General features: G+C 47.2%; 1 protein-coding gene across 2 annotated transcripts in view; it reads right to left on the bottom strand.

Moving 5' to 3' along the window:
* The window catches only part of PEX7 (peroxisomal biogenesis factor 7), a 280,910-nt gene that overhangs the window by 249,949 nt on the left and 13,434 nt on the right, over positions 1-17,527 (bottom strand). For both annotated transcript variants that reach the window (XM_077289287.1, XM_077289286.1), the window contains exon 3: positions 7,825-7,975. In XM_077289287.1, coding sequence (XP_077145402.1) covers positions 7,825-7,975 — 151 coding nt within the window. The remainder of the gene's footprint in view (positions 1-7,824; positions 7,976-17,527) is intronic.

A 17,527-nucleotide genomic window follows, 5' to 3' on the forward strand; every position in this document is an offset into this window, starting at 1 on the left:
GATTATTACTATACTTTCCAAACACATTTATGTTCCTTGATATCTGATTAACCCTGCCCTAGCAGCTTACTCTGTCTCCCATCCTACTGAGTCAGCATGTTCTAGTCCCGCAATGCCAGATTTGCACCCAATTTTACAAGCTTCTTCGCAGTGCAGTAGTGAGAAAATAGAACTGGTAACATTTATGAGGATAGAAGCTGCAGTAAAATATAGTCCGTAATATAAGTCATCATAATATATTCAGAAAGCTTAATCACAGTAATTACAGGGGCCTCTGAGCTGCATCTGGATATTGCTTACACACATAAAAGTAAATGTTGGCACATTTTAAAATAGCACAGCCAAGGGGAACACATAAAAGTACCTGTCACTGTGACATAGATTCTGTGTTTTGGAAACTACTATGTTAATAAAACTCATTCAAGAGAAATATGATGGTCTGTTTCATATCTAGTTACTAGTGATGAGCGAACGTGCTCGAATAAGGTGTTATGTGAGGGTGCTAAGAGTGTCTTCAGGGGGCTCCAAATAAATGTCCCCGAGTCCCCTGTCAAACAGCCACGAGACATGCTGGCACGGGGACTCGGACATATTATTAGAGTACACTGAAGACACTCTGTTAGCACCTGAGCATGGTCGGATAACACCTTTTCAGAGCACATTTGCTGATCATCACTACTAGTTACTTCAAAATCTGCATTTATGAAGACAGACATTGTAATTTTTCCACATTTCCTAAAGGCCTCACAAAAATATAAAACAGTTTACACTAGAAAGAGAAAAAGTGAGTCCTGCAATAAGTCTGTGGTCATACAGGGATTGGGAGCATTACATTACCTGCCATTCCAGCCTTTACTTTAAGGCACCAGGCACTAAATTATTTAGATTCGCTCTCCCTTTACGATACGGGAGTTTCATTTATGCTGCCAGTGGACACAAGTAAACATGGCAGTGCCTTGCTTTCAGCCAAGGTGCCACATCTTTGCACCTTCAGAAAGCATTACGCATATTCCATCCTACACCGGAGGACAGTCTGTTTGATCAGCAGCTAAATCATGGGAACAGTCAGCTGAAGCTTGTGCTTTCTGCACGACTGCCGCAGGAAAACAAAACAGAAAACTGCATCTCAAGACCATACAAAGCTAAATTCCTTATCTCCCAGTCTTCTGAGGCGACCACATAGAGCTGCCTACTGGTTATCCGTGACGGGATTCTATAAATGTGCAGGTGCAATGTTTGTATATATGCACTAGACAAAACTAAACCCTTTAATTTGTCCCCTAGCATAGATCACAGTATCACATCATTCATGAACTGTGACGACAGATACCGTATGTGGTTTACTGTATGACATGACTGTCCTGGAAAATACAATACATCGGTTGCACTATTCGAAAACTTAAAAAACGCATGGCAGAACATTTATCCAATATAAGCAATATGAACGGCTCCTACTCAGAAGCGTCCAAGCACTTTGTAAATGCTCGTAAAGGAGACCTCACACACTTTGTTTTTTTTGGTCTAGAGAAAGTTTTTCATCCTGAACATGGCGGTAATTGACACAAACAGCTCACAGCTCACCATCAGAGACGCTTATTGGAATTAGAGAACAGATACCAAACACCCAAAAGAATGAATTTCAGAAAATATTTATTGGAATACTCTGTACCAGGGGTGGGCAATTAATTTTCCCAAGGGGCCACATGAGAAGCTGGCACTATTTTGGAGGGCCGAACCAATCTGCTCAGCTTAAAGTGGCGGTCCAATACTAAAGGTGAATTTCATATTAAATCTAATCTCATTACATTCTGACTTCCTCTCTCTCTTATATTTAAAAAAACTTCCAACGACATTTTGTTTGAGATTTACCAGTGCATGTTGGGATACTGAAATGAGCAGTTATCAGGAAGCAAAGGCCTCTGTGCTCTCTCTGGAATGAGGCATCATCAGTGATGTTTGTTTCAGGGGCTGGGGCAGTCCTCACCTGATAATGTGTCAGTTATAAATTCTGACATATGCTCAGTATGAGCTCCCTGTGCTATATTCCTTTGAATGCACAGTGACAGTGTACTCCCTTGCCGGCTCTAAAGAGAAGTGACAAGCTGGCAACAGAGCGCACTGTCAGTGTAAATTGGAAGGAGGCAATGCGGCTAGCAGGGACTAGTCCAGTCTCTGAAACAGATGCCACTGATGATGCGTCATTTCAAGGTGGGGAAAGCAGCTGTGGCAGTGACCGCAGCCTCTGCCCCCTAATGACTTCCGGTGAGGGTATCCCAAAATGCACTGGCATACTCAAACAAAACGTTGTTGGAAGTAAAAAACAAACAAACAAAAAACAAGCAGGCAGGAAGTTATAGAGAGGGAACGGTAGAATTTTTTTTAATTAAATTATGTTAGAAAAGTGATTACATTATTGAATTAAGTAGACGTCTACTATGCAATTTACCTTCGGTTTCAGACCACCCTTTTAATTTGGCATAATGTTAATTTTATTGCTTTATAAAAAGCAGTTGATTAAAAGGTTAAGTTTCAATGAGCCTATAAAAAAATATATATATTCATCCAGAAAAACTGACTATTTTCCTTCTGTATCCTCATCTGTAGAGCATCCATTTTTGTATAACATAAGCAAATACAATTTACAAGAACAAATACATGTTAGTAAAGGATATGTATTTGTAAAAAATCAGATGCTATATGGATGATTCATATGGGATCCAATTTTTTATTTTTTTGCACACCCATAGACTTCAACAGGCGAGTCTCAACTGAAATACAGAAGAGATTTGGTGGGTGCGGTGCTCTTTCTCACACAGACATTTTCAAACTGTAATGTAAATAGCTCAATTACATATAATTGCTCATAGTGCTCTCTGTCTGAGGTCGGGTTTATTTTCTTTGACAGACGGCAAAATCCAGTCGTGTGAATGTAGCCCGATAATACCTGCTGCAATAAAGCTTATTGGAACAAGTGTTAGGCTGGGTGCCCAAGAACCGGTACTAGCAGCGCTTTGGATGGAGTGTATGTTTGCTGCGTCCAAAGCGCTGCCGTCTATTGAACACCGCTAAATCTGCATGTGTTCACTGAACCGCACGGATTTACCGCAATACATTTCTATTGATGTAATTTATCTTGCGGAGATGTTAGAAATTGCCATGCTGTGGTCTTGAAAGATGCGCCACATGTCGGTGTCCCTGGGTGATCCACAGGCAACTGTGCACGCATAGTGGACATGGAATTTCTAGAAATCCCATCCACCATGCCGTCACAGCAGGCCGCTGAGGGTATGACGCTCCATAAGTACACAGCACCAAAGCCGCAGCAGTTCCTGATCATTAGCACATACTCTTTGGCTACTTTCACACTAGCGTTGTTGGCTGTACGTCGCAATGCGTCGTTTAGGAGAAAAAACGCATCCTGCAAAGTTGTCTGCAGGATGCTTTTTTTCCCCATAGACTTACATTAGCGACGCATTGCGACGTATGGCCACACATCGCAACCGTCGTGCGATGGTTGCGTTGTGTTCTGGCGGACCGTCGGCACAAAAAAAGTTACATGTAACTTTTTTTGTGCGTCGAGTCCGCCATTTTCGACCGCGCATGCGCAGCCGAAACTCCGCCCCCTCCTCCCCGGACATTACAATGGGGCAGCGTAAGAGTCGCAAGACTGCTTCCGCTGCCCACGTCGGGCATTTCTTTCACAACGCGCTACGACACGTCGGACTGATGCATAGCGACGGCCCCGTGCCGACGCTAGTGTGCAAGCAGCCTTACAGTTAATCAAGCAATACATAAATATAGAGCATTGGGAAAAAAGTTTTTGCCCAACCCTGCTCCACATGCATAGATCCATATCACATATGGGGCAGGAGGTGACAGGCGGAGTGGGGTGTGGGGGTCTTTATTGCAGTCTTTGGAGTGGATGTGATAAGCTTCATAGCACAGGGGGGCTTAACCCTTACCTCTCCTGCAAAGGACATACAACAGGACAAGCTGGGTGCAAAGGGGGAGGTAAGGATTAACCCTCAAATAAAAAAAGGTGGGGAGGCAGCAGAGTACATGGTGGTGGGGCAGAAGAGCAGTTTGGGGAGCAAATAGAATATCCCATCTGCAGGCTGTATGTAGTGGAGGTGAGGGGGCACTTCACTGCCGGACCCCATATTCAGAAGGAATACTCAGCCCAAGTGTTTTATCTCCTATCAGCTGCCAGGAAGATCCAGGGAGATACAGTGGCTCCTAATTAGCTGCTCTCCCAGCTTTTATTCCACGGTTAATGTAAAAGTGGCATTGCAGCTGCTGTGACCTAATGCTGCCTCCAAGGTGTTATCTGTGCTCCACTTAGAAGCTACTTGCCCATTATCTGCAGCAGATGGGTACTGCACTCCCAGCTTTGCTCCTCCTGTCCAGAACGCACCTGCCTGCACAGGTTTCTGCTGCTCTGCAAATCAGGAGGAGCCGAGCAGCCCTGCATCCACCATTGAAAAGACAGGAACGGGGCTATAATCCGAACTACGATTCTGAGAAAAATCAGAATGGTAGATAAGTCCCTCTCTCCAGCCCTCTGTCAGCGGGCTGGACAAGAACAGTCAGAAGGCCGGATGTGGCCCGCGGGCTGCAGTTTGCCCAGGTCTGCCCTGTACAGTTCTAGGAACATTAAGGGAATAGGGGAATCTAATTTAGGGCACCAAATTTAGGACAATACAGACTAAGGGTACTGTCACACAGTGCAATTTTCGTCGCTACGACGGCACGATCTGTGACGTCGCAGCGTCGTATGATTATCGCTCCAGCGTCGTAGACTGCGGTCACACTGTGCAATCACGGCGCTGGAGCGATGCCGAAGTCCCCGGGTAACCAGGGTAAACATCGGGTAACTAAGCGCAGGGCCGCGCTTAGTAACCCGATGTTTACCCTGGTTACCAGCGTAAACGTTAAAAAAACAAACAGTACATACTCACATTCCGGTGTCTGTCCTCCGGCGTCTCAGCTTCTCTGCACTGTGTAAGCACAGCGGCCGGAAAGCACAGCGGTGACGTCAGACGTCACCGCTGTGCTCGCTTTCTGGCTGGCCGGCGCTCACAGTGCAGAGAAGCTGAGACGCCGGAGGACAGACACCGGAATGTGAGTATGTACTGTTTGTTTTTTTAACGTTTACGCTGGTAACCAGGGTAAACATCGGGTTACTAAGCGCGGCCCTGCGCTTAGTTACCCGATGTTTACTCTGGTTACAAGCGAACACATCGCTGGATCGCTGTCACACACAACGATCCAGCGATGTCAGCGGGTGATCAAGCGACGAAAGAAAGTTCCAAACGATCTGCTACGACGTACGATTCTCAGCAGGGTCCCTGATCGCTGCTGCATGTCAGACACTGCGATATCGTAACGATATCGCTAGAACGTCACGAATCGTACCGTCGTAGCGATCAAAATTGCACTGTGTGACAGTACCCTAAGAGAAAAACAGCTTAGGTGTAATCTAATTACAGTGTTCAACTATATAACTACAGCGATCTCCCTGTTTACATCTCGGCTTACAGCGACTACGGGAGCAACCTCCGGGTTTAGATGAAAGGTTTAGTCATTATCATGGAGGGCGATTCTAACCTGTACAAAGCAGTGAGATCATGGAGCTCTCTCCCTCACAGTGCTGTGAGGGTGGATTCACTGAACAAGTTCGAGAAGGATTTAGACGTCTTTATTGAAAAATATAATATAGCAGATTATGATGACTAGATTTGTATAGATTGGACTTTGCCATATTTCGAGTTGGGATGGAATTTTTCTCCAAATGTAGGGCAAATTGGCATCCACTTCATAGAGATTTTTTTGTCTTTTTCTGATAGAGTTATAATGTGGAATTAATTTATCTGGGTCTACTTTCAACCTTATCGACTAACGTATAATTAAAGGATTCATGGGAGGGGAACGGACATAGTGCATTTTTGCTTAGATGGAATGCCTCTTCCACATTGTACTGCAATACAAGTATACAGTGGCATGTAAAGTTTTGGCAACCCTGGTCAAAATTACTGTTATCGTGAGCAGATAAGCAAGTTGAAGATGAAATGATTTCTAAAAAGCTTAAAGTTAATGATGAACCATTTCCTTTGTACTTTAGCAAAAAAATGTATATATATCTTTGTAATTTTTAAAATGTAAAAGATGAGAGAGATATATACAGATAAATATATATATATATATATATATATATATATATATATAGTATCTACATATATATTCTCTCATTTTACATTTTAAAAATTAAAAAAAGGAAAATGGGCCAATGCAAACGTTTGAGCACTCTGCATGGTTAGTACTTAGTAGCATCCCCTTTTGCAAGTATCACAGCTTGTAAACTCTTTTTATATCCAGACAAGAGTCTTTCAATTCTTGTTGGAGGGATTTTCATCCATTCTTCCTTGGAAAATTCTTCCAGTTCTGTGAGAGTCCTGGGTCATCTTGTATGCACTGCTATTTTGAGGTCTAGTCACAGATTGTCAATGAAGTTCAGATCAGGGAACTGTAAGGGACATTGGAAATCTTCAGCTTGCGGCTTTTGAGGTAGTCTATTGTGGATTATGATGTGTGTTTAGGATCATTAGACATTTGTCGAAGCCATCCTCTTTTCAACTTCTGTTTTTTTTCACAAATGGTGTTATGCTTTCATCAACAATTTGTTGAAATTACATTGAATCCATTCTTCCCTCTACCCCTGAAACATTCCCCGTGCCATTGGCTACAACATAACGCCAAAACATGATTGTTCCACCCCCATGCTAAATGGTTGGCGAGATATTCTTATCCTGAAATTCTGTGCCCTTTTATCTCCACACATACCTTTCATCATTGTGGTAAAAGAGCTCTATTTTAACTTCCCCAGTCCAAAATGCATCAGGCTTGTTTAGATGTTCTTTTACATACTTCTGACACTGAATTTTATGGTGGAGACGCAGGAGAGGTTTTCTTCTGATGACTCTTCCATGAAGGCCATATTTGTGGAGGTGTCTCTGAACAATTGAACAATGTACCACAACTCCAGAGTTTGCTAAATCTTTCTGAAGGTCTTTTGCAGTCAAGTGGGGGTTCTGATTTACCTCTCTAGCATTCCGACGAGCAGCCAGGCTAGGCAGCTGCTTAGAACTACCCACAGCTGCAGTTTCTTGGCACAAGTTTAGGGGAGTCTGGTTTTTAAAAAGCTGGGGAATTTGCATCACCTGGCATGTCCTAAAGATAATAGTGAACAAGATATAATCCTAACAGGCTAATTAAGGTCTGAAGCCTTGATCAAAGTTATCTGAGCCCACAAATCTCCCCAAACATTTGCATTGGCCCGTTTTCCTTCTTCTAATTTTTAAAATGAAAAAATTACAATATATTTGGTTTTGCCTAAATACAAAGGAAATTTGTCATTTTTAACTTTAGGCCTTTTAGAAAACATTTAATCTTCAACTTACTTAGCTGTTCACAATAACTCACTTTGACCAGCGGTGCCCAAACTGTTACATGCCACTAAGCATGAATCTAACCAGGGCAGAATTACTGCAGATTACAGAAGCAGGTAAATTTGATGAGATTTTACAAATTTGCAGCATAGTCATTCTGATCTGGATTTGTCTGAGATTAAATGAATGATGATTGAGCAGGAAAAAAAAAATTGATATTTAACATTTAGGGAATTTGCTGTGAATTCAATACAATTGAAAGGTCTAAAAGTACATGTCATAAATTAAGTTTTTTTGATAATAGTGTGGAAAACAATATTTGCAATTTACTTCTGAAATCATAAAGGAAAGATAGAGGTTTGTATTTAATATTTCATACCTCTTGATTGTGCTCTTTGAATACATGCACAGGTCCTTGTGGTTTAGATATGTCCCATAGTTGCAGTGATCCATCTCCGCTCGAAGTTACCAAAATATTCTCACTGATTTCACTCCATGTTACATCAAATAGTGCATCGCTCCACTCAAAGCTGTGTCAAGTAACAAAAATAAAATAGTAAATAGTGGATTAAAGAAAATAAAGTTCATAAAACATGAAAGCAGAGCAAGCACCTCTTTAGAAGATGCAGGATGAACATAAAAAGTGGAAAAATTGTATAAAAGAGAAAGTATCAGTATATTTTACCAAGTAAAAATGCTTGACCGGGATAGAAAGGATTTTTAGAGTCCTTCCTTTACATACCTACTACTTAACAGCGAGCGTGCTCGGATAAAGTGTTATCCAAGCATGCGCTCAGGTGTGATCCGAGTATCCCAGGGGCTCGAGTAATATGTTCGAGTCCCCGTGTCACAATCCATTTTTGGATTTGTGGCAGATCTGGTTCCATGGAGTTAAACCTTTTTTCCTTTTGGACTATCGGGGGTTAATGTCAGTTTTTTCCCCCACTGGCAAGCCACTGTAATTGCATTGCTGCTGGGTCAGCTGATGTGGGCGGTGACCACGCCCACCATCCTTTAAAAAGTTACCTAATGCATCAGCTGACTGTCGGTGTTAGAGCAATCTGCAGTGACCAAGCTGGAGTAAGGAGCCCTCTGGGAGCAATGGTGCTTCAGCTAAATACCCTGTGTCACGATATGGTATGAAATATCATAAGTTTAGTGCTCTTGTCAGCCCAGGATGTGGGCTAGGAGGCCCCCCTTGTCTTTTGCTTCAGAGTTGAGCTTGCTTGCCAATGTAGATGGGGGAAGTGAGTTTTATTGACGAAAGGCATTTACGACCCCCAGTTCCTGTAGTAGTAAGTGCTCAGCTTTAACAGTTAGAGAAACTTCTAGAACCATGCGGTCCTTTGTTCGGTTATTGTGAGATATTAGACAAACTATTTAGGATAGTGGAATGATAAATACATATTCTTTATCTCCGTCGAAGCATCTACCCATCACTCTAAACACAGTCGCCTAACTCCATCGGGGGAAGAAGTAGGGATTGCTCTGTAAATAATAGGACATATTTGATCTCCTTAGAAAGCTCATGTTAATACAAGCTCTATGCTGGGTGTGATATGACTCTGATATGTACTGGGACGGAGTTATAAGCATTAGACCAATTTGTATCCAAGTTACTCAGACTGAAAGGTAGGAGGATCTGGAAAAGCCAGCCCTTTCTGTGAGGTCACAGACTGTAGATTATAAAGTTGTGGCCAGATCTCCCGGCTGAGTCTTCTTCTTCTCTTTTCCTGTGAGCCCTGAGCAGCACATCCAATGAGCTGGGATGTCTGGCTGACTGCCATGCAATGATCTGAGAAATGTGAGTGTTATCGTTTCTTCCTTTAATCCTTTTATTTTCATAATTACCTTGTACATATTTGCAATTGTCTCATTTGTAACATCTTTGTAAAATATTTTATAAACACTGCCTAAAAATCATTTATGGGGTATCATATTTAATACTAGTTCGTCCTTCCTGCTCTAAATACGTACCCTGTCTCTGAAGGGAATTACGCTACTATTTTGGGGGTTGGCTCCAGACCCGTTCAATTGGAGCTGGTGGCAGCGACCGTGTGCCGGCTTTTGGGGGTCCCTGTAGCGACTGCGGCTTGATAATTATTGTTCCTGCCTGAGTGGGAGTAGTTATCGCGTCGCTGCAGTGCACCCAATAGCCAGTACATAGCAGGCAGCGTTTCTGGCGACTAATCACCCTAGGTGCAGTACCTAATCTGACCTGACAGAAAGGGGGGCGCCAGAGAGCTGCAAGGTTTAAGTGGAACTGTAAGCGGGATAGACACAAATCCCTGCAGTTCATGGTATATTGAAGAGCAGTGGGATACCTAAAATAAGCCCCTGCTGTAAACTAAGAGGTCAATAACCTCGTGTGTGTTTTTTTTCATCACATTGTGGCAGTGGAGGGATAACTAGGATAACCCCCCTGCACATGTGATAGCCGTCTGTTGGTCTAAAGTCACCCCAATCCGTGACATATTGTAGGCAGCGGCTAAGGGATCTTGACAATTGGTGACAGTCACGGTGTGAATCGTGACATATTGGTGGCAAGGCGGTGGGATATTAGAGCATTAGTGATTTGGTTTGAGCAATCATTCCTTTCACTAAAAACTTGCAGAAAGTTCTTGCGAGAACTCTGCGCAAATAAGTTTGGAGAACGAACTCAGTGTTTATTAGTTGTGAGACAATTGTGTACTGGTAATTATCCCCTCCCTTTTTCTTCGTTTTTCTATCCTATCTTTTATTTGGCAACCATGGTTGTGCTGGGAGAAACCTTTTATAAGAAGCAGTCCAAGGACACTCTTATGGCGTTGTGCATGTCACAGCAGATTGACTGTACAAACAAAACCAAGGCTCAAATGGTCGCTGAACTGGTGCAATGTGAAGCAGACCAAGCCAGGCCACAGAGCCCAGAGGCCGCAGAAGCCGGCACAAGCGAACATGGTGCTGCAGCAGAGGTCCAACCACTGAATACGGGCCCTACTGGCAACCAGGGGGGTGCAGACCTCCTCCTGCAGCTGGCTCTGCAACAATGCCCCGCAGATGACCTGGACCGACGTCTGCAGCTGATCCAGCAATACCAAGAGAGAGCCGAGCGAGAGGCCCAGGCCCAGCGAGCCGAGCGAGAGGCCCAAGCGCAGCGGGAGTACCAGCTGCAGATGGCCCAACTGCAAATGCAGGGGTCGTCCCAGAGCCGTGAATCCAGCAGCGCTCAGACACCAAAGCCCCGGCCCGACCACTTTCCGGTTATGGAAAAGGATGGGGACTTGGACACTTTTCTGCGGGCCTTTGAGAAAGCCTGCAGACAGTACCAGCTGCCTACACAAGAATGGGCACGGTACCTGACACCAGGGCTGAGAGGAAAAGCTCTGGAGGCGTTTGCTGCCCTCCCTCAAGAACAAGATGGTGACTATGAGGCCATCAAGCAGGCTCTGATAGCCAAGTACCAGCTTACACCCGAGGTGTACCGTAAAAAGTTTCGGACCCTCCTACGTGGCCCACACGACAGTTACAGTGATGTGGTGCATAGACTGGGGACCCACTTTGACCAGTGGACCCAAGGACTGTCAGTGACCACCTTTACACAGCTGCGAGACCTGATGATCAAAGACCAGTTCTTCCGTCTTTGCCCAACTGAAGTGCGACAGTTCGTGATGGACAGAGAACCCAACGATGTGACGAAAGCAGCGCAGATTGCCGATGCCTATGAGGCCAACCGTAGATCGGAAGTGCGGAAGCCAGTCACCACCAGCTGGAGAGGGGGTAAGCCTGCAGCCAACGCCAGTACCCCTGCCAGCCAACACACCAGAGGTCCTGTCCCCGTGGCCAACAGCACCAGACCTACCACCGAACTTCGCCAGTGTTACCACTGCAGGCAGACTGGACACCTCAGTCACCAATGTCAAGCCAAGCAGAAGAACTCCTCATCCCAGGCCCCAGGGCCTAATGCAGCAGTTCTTTTGGTGGGTGGTGTGGCTGGGAGGGTGTGTGACAACGTACAGCCCGTCACTGTGGGAGGTCGTGTTGCTACAGGCCTCAAGGACACCGGGGCTGAACGAACCCTCATCCGACCCGAGCTGGCGGCCCCTGAAGAAATCATTCCGGGGAAAACCCTAACTGTCACTGGGATTGGGGGCATCAGCTGTCCCTTACCGATGGCCCGGGTTTTTATTGATTGGGGTGCCGGGAGCGGGGTGAAAGAAGTGGGGCTGTCTGATAATTTGCCCACTGATGTTTTGTTGGGGACTGATTTGGGGAGGTTGTTTGCATACTACGTCCCTGACACCCCTCCCCAATCTGCTAATAAGGGTAACGTTAACCCTGATGATGATGATGATGATGGGAAATCGCATGTGTTACCTGACCATGCTTTATCTTGTAGTGATGCATCTGCTAACCATTTTTTCCCTAGGATTGATGGTGAAAATGCTGTACCTGTGCCAACTGTATCTGATAATGATGTTTCTGTGAAAGTTGATGTGTCCATAGGTACAGGAGTGCTCAGCCACGTCGCTCTGCGGAGTGAGACGGCTGAGGAACCCCTAGCAGGGGCAAGTGTCGGTGCTACCGGAAATGGGGAAATACATGGGAACCGTGAGGAAGTGGATGCCATGCAATTGACCAGTGCCACCGAGGAAGGTAACTGGCCCATAAGTAGCAATGCTCCTGAGGTAATGGGGGTGGATGGGGAGGTAGAGCCCATAGCAGCGTCGGCTGTTGGGTCTGTAGAAATCCCCGGGGAGACAGCCTACATAGCTGCTGTCACCCGCAGTCAGAGTGCCCGGAACGCAGATAACTGTTTGCCTCCCGGACCCTCCTCAGTCATCAGAATGACTGAACCAGAGGTGGACCCAGAGCAGGTCCCAGAGGGCTCCCGTGGGGAAGGGACCCTGACGTCGCTTCTGGCTTCCCCTAGCCAGGAGTTTCAGGCCGCTCTGCACACAGATGCGAGCCTAGAGAGTTTGAGACAACTCGCCGAGATGCGCTTCTCCGAGACTGATAAGGAGAAGGTGTTCTGGGAAGGAGGAAGGTTGTACCGGGAGACAGTACCCGGAGAATCACAAAAGGAGTGGTTGAGGGAAAGACAGCTGGTCGTCCCGCAGCAATTCCGGGGTGAGTTGTTGCGGATTGCCCATGAGATCCCGCTAGCTGGACACTTGGGGATCAGCAAAACTAAGGCCCGGCTGTCTCAACACTTCTATTGGCCTAAGATGGGGACAGATGTGTCAAACTACTGCCGCTCTTGTGTCACCTGCCAAAGAGTGGGGAAGGCGGGGCCTGCTCTTAAGGCTCCCCTGATCCCTTTGCCAGTGATAGAGGAGCCTTTCCAGAGGATTGCGGTGGACATTGTGGGCCCGCTGACCGTCACCAGCAGCTCTGGAAAGCAATATATTCTTACTGTGGTAGACTACGCTACCCGGTACCCAGAGGCAGTAGCTCTGTCGTCAATTAGGGCAGATAAGGTGGCGGATGCCCTGTTGGCCATCTTTTCACGTGTAGGATTTCCCAGGGAAATGCTTACTGATCGAGGGACCCAATTTATGTCTCACCTAATGGAGGCTCTCTGTAAGAAAATGCAGGTGAAGCACCTGGTATCGAGTGCATATCACCCACAGACCAATGGCTTGTGTGAACGCTTCAATGGTACCCTCAAACAGATGCTACGCATGCTGGTTGAGACACAAGGGCGCGACTGGGAGCGGTACCTCCCACACCTGCTATTCGCTTACAGAGAGGTTCCGCAGGCCTCGACGGGGTTCTCCCCCTTCGAGCTCCTGTACGGCAGGCGAGTCCGGGGACCCCTTGGGTTGATAAGAGAATCCTGGGAAGAGGAGCCGAACCCTTCTGAAGTGTCCATAGTGGAGTATGTCATGCGCTTCCGTGACAAGATTCAGACCTTGACGCAGTTGGTGCATGACAACATGACGCAGGCTCAGGCTGATCAGAAGCACTGGTACGACCAGAACGCCCGGGAGCGGACCTACCACGTGGGTCAAAAGGTGTGGGTGCTGGTTCCTGTACCAACGGATAAGCTTCAGGCAGCCTGGGAGGGCCCGTACGTCGTCCACCAACAGCTCAACCCGGTCACCTATGTGGTCACGCTTGACCACACTCGGGGTAGGCGAAAGGCCTTTCACGTCAACATGATGAAGGCTCATCACGAACGTGAACCTTTCGTCCTACCGGTCTGCAGCGCACCCGAAGACGGGGAGGAGGACACCCTCCTGGACATGCTGGCCCAAGCCAAGGCCCGTGGGTCCATTGAGGACGTGGAGGTAAGCGCCTCGCTAGATGAACCACAGCGGTTGCAGTTGCAAACCACCCTGGAACCCTTCCGGGTCGTGTTCTCCAACCGGCCTGGAAGGACTGAGTTAGCGGTCCACGAGGTGGACACCGGGAATCACGCCCCACTACGGCGAACACCCTATCGAATCTCTGACCAGGTGCAGCAGATTATGCGCCAGGAGATCGATGAGATGTTACAGCTGGGGGTGATTCGACGGTCAAAGAGCGCGTGGGCCTCACCTGTAGTTCTCGTGCCAAAGAAGGACCGGACCACCCGGTTCTGCGTGGACTACAGGGGGCTCAACGCCATTACAGCCTCTGACGCGCACCCAATGCCGCGCATCGAGGAGCTGCTTGAGAAGTTAGCTGGCGCAGAATACCTGACAATAATGGATCTGAGTCGCGGATACTGGCAGATTCCCCTGAGCCCCGAGGCGCAGGAGAAGTCCGCCTTTATCACACCCTTTGGACTGTACGAGTCCACGGTCATGCCCTTCGGCATGAAGAATGCCCCTGCCACTTTCCAGCGGATGGTCAATTTCCTGCTTCAGGGACTGGAGAAGTACGCCGTGGCGTACTTAGATGACATTGCCATCTTCAGTCCCTCCTGGGATGAACACCTGCAGCATCTTGAGGAGGTGCTCGGGCGAATTCACCGAGCAGGACTGACTATCAAGCCGGGAAAGTGCCAGATGGGCATGAGGGAGGTCCACTACCTGGGGCACCGGGTAGGCGGAGGCACCCTGAAACCGGAGCCTGACAAAGTGGGCGTGATCGTGAACTGGCCCACTCCCAGGACCAAGAAACATGTGATGTCCTTCCTGGGCACTGCAGGGTACTATAGGCGCTTCGTGCAGCACTATAGTAGCCTGGCAAAACCTTTGACGGACCTCACCAGGAAGAAGCTACCCCACATCGTCAACTGGACAGATGGCTGTGAGGGGGCCTTCCAGGCGTTGAAAACAGCACTGTGCAACGCCCCTGTGTTGAAAGCAGTCGACAGCAGTCGACCGTTCTTGGTACAGACCGACGCCAGCGAGTTTGGCCTCGGTGCTGTGCTCAGCCAGGTTGACTCGGAGGACCAAGAGCACCCCGTGTTGTACCTGAGCCGGAAACTTTTGCTGAGGGAAGTGGCCTACTCAACCATTGAGAAGGAGTGCCTGGCCATAGTCTGGGCCCTGCAGCGCTTGCAGCCCTACTTGTACGGTCGCACCTTCACTGTGGTGACCGACCACAACCCTCTGCGCTGGCTAAGCACCATGTGTGGAACCAATGGCAAGTTGCTACGCTGGAGCCTTGCCCTTCAGCAATTTGACTTCACCATTGAACACAAAGCGGGCAGGGAGCATGGGAATGCAGATGGACTGTCCCGCCAGGGTGAACCCACGGAGGTGCGCATGGAGGCATACCGAGAGGTCCTGCCGCCGTAGCGCACGCCAAAAGGGGGAGGTGTCACGATATGGTATGAAATATCATAAGTTTAGTGCTCTTGTCAGCCCAGGATGTGGGCTAGGAGGCCCCCCTTGTCTTTTGCTTCAGAGTTGAGCTTGCTTGCCAATGTAGATGGGGGAAGTGAGTTTTATTGACGAAAGGCATTTATGACCCCCAGTTCCTGTAGTAGTAAGTGCTCAGCTTTAACAGTTAGAGAAACTTCTAGAACCATGCGGTCCTTTGTTCGGTTATTGTGAGATATTAGACAAACTATTTAGGATAGTGGAATGATAAATACATATTCTTTATCTCCGTCGAAGCATCTACCCATCACTCTAAACACAGTCGCCTAACTCCATCGGGGGAAGAAGTAGGGATTGCTCTGTAAATAATAGGACATATTTGATCTCCTTAGAAAGCTCATGTTAATACAAGCTCTATGCTGGGTGTGATATGACTCTGATATGTACTGGGACGGAGTTATAAGCATTAGACCAATTTGTATCCAAGTTACTCAGACTGAAAGGTAGGAGGATCTGGAAAAGCCAGCCCTTTCTGTGAGGTCACAGACTGTAGATTATAAAGTTGTGGCCAGATCTCCCGGCTGAGTCTTCTTCTTCTCTTTTCCTGTGAGCCCTGAGCAGCACATCCAATGAGCTGGGATGTCTGGCTGACTGCCATGCAATGATCTGAGAAATGTGAGTGTTATCGTTTCTTCCTTTAATCCTTTTATTTTCATAATTACCTTGTACATATTTGCAATTGTCTCATTTGTAACATCTTTGTAAAATATTTTATAAACACTGCCTAAAAATCATTTATGGGGTATCATATTTAATACTAGTTCGTCCTTCCTGCTCTAAATACGTACCCTGTCTCTGAAGGGAATTACGCTACTATTTTGGGGGTTGGCTCCAGACCCGTTCAATTGGAGCTGGTGGCAGCGACCGTGTGCCGGCTTTTGGGGGTCCCTGTAGCGACTGCGGCTTGATAATTATTGTTCCTGCCTGAGTGGGAGTAGTTATCGCGTCACTGCAGTGCACCCAATAGCCAGTACATAGCAGGCAGCGTTTCTGGCGACTAATCACCCTAGGTGCAGTACCTAATCTGACCTGACAGAAAGGGGGGCGCCAGAGAGCTGCAAGGTTTAAGTGGAACTGTAAGCGGGATAGACACAAATCCCTGCAGTTCATGGTATATTGAAGAGCAGTGGGATACCTAAAATAAGCCCCTGCTGTAAACTAAGAGGTCAATAACCTCGTGTGTGTTTTTTTTCATCACATTGTGGCAGTGGAGGGATAACTAGGATAACCCCCCTGCACATGTGATAGCCGTCTGTTGGTCTAAAGTCACCCCAATCCGTGACATATTGTAGGCAGCGGCTAAGGGATCTTGACAATTGGTGACAGTCACGGTGTGAATCGTGACACCCTGTTTCCCCGAAAATAAGACACCGTCTTATATTAATCTTTGCTCCAAAAGTTGCACCGTGTCTTATTTTCGGGGGGGGGGGGGGGGGGGGGGGTCTTATTTTCTCAAGAAAAAGTACAGGGCCACAAAACATAAGGGCTCTAAAATGGCTCCCACACACTTTCTGGACACTGTACCACTACAGTAACAATCACCCACAGCAGTTCCTTCACCGTACCAGCCCCATCATCATTTTGCAGCCCCAAATATTCCCATCATCCCATTGCAGCCCTCGTCATCCCTTTACAGTCCCCAATACAGCACCCCCATCATTCCATTACAGCCCCCATCATTCTACAGTACAGTATTGCAGCCTCCCATCATGCCACATCATCCCACTGCAGCCTCCCATCATCCCGGTATCCCACTGCAGCCTCCCATTATCACAGTATCCCACTGCAGCATCCCATGTGTGTACCGTACACACACACACACACACACACCCTTACACAGACACACACACACCCATACACAGACACACACACACACACCCTTACAGAGACACACACACACACCCTTACACAGACACACACACACCCATACACAGACACACACACACACCCATACACAGACACACACACACCCATACACAGACACACACACACACACCCATACACAGACACACACACACTTTCACAGGCCAGTCTCACACGTCCAGATAATTCCGGTACCAGAGTTATCCGTGTCCGTGTGTCCATGTGCTCACGTGGCACATCAGTGTGGCACACGTGCGCCAGCCGTGTGCCGCCTGAGGACCACACGGACCGTGCAGGAGAGACAGCGCTACAGTAAGTGCTGTCCCCTGCGTGTGGTGCTGAAGGCGGCATTCATCTCTTCTCCCCTGCAGCGCTGGCAGGAGAGAAGGGATGAAAAATCAATTTATTTTTTTTGTTAAAAAG

The sequence above is a fragment of the Ranitomeya variabilis genome, chromosome 2, assembly GCF_051348905.1.
Source record: "Ranitomeya variabilis isolate aRanVar5 chromosome 2, aRanVar5.hap1, whole genome shotgun sequence".
Lineage (NCBI taxonomy): Eukaryota > Metazoa > Chordata > Amphibia > Anura > Dendrobatidae > Ranitomeya > Ranitomeya variabilis.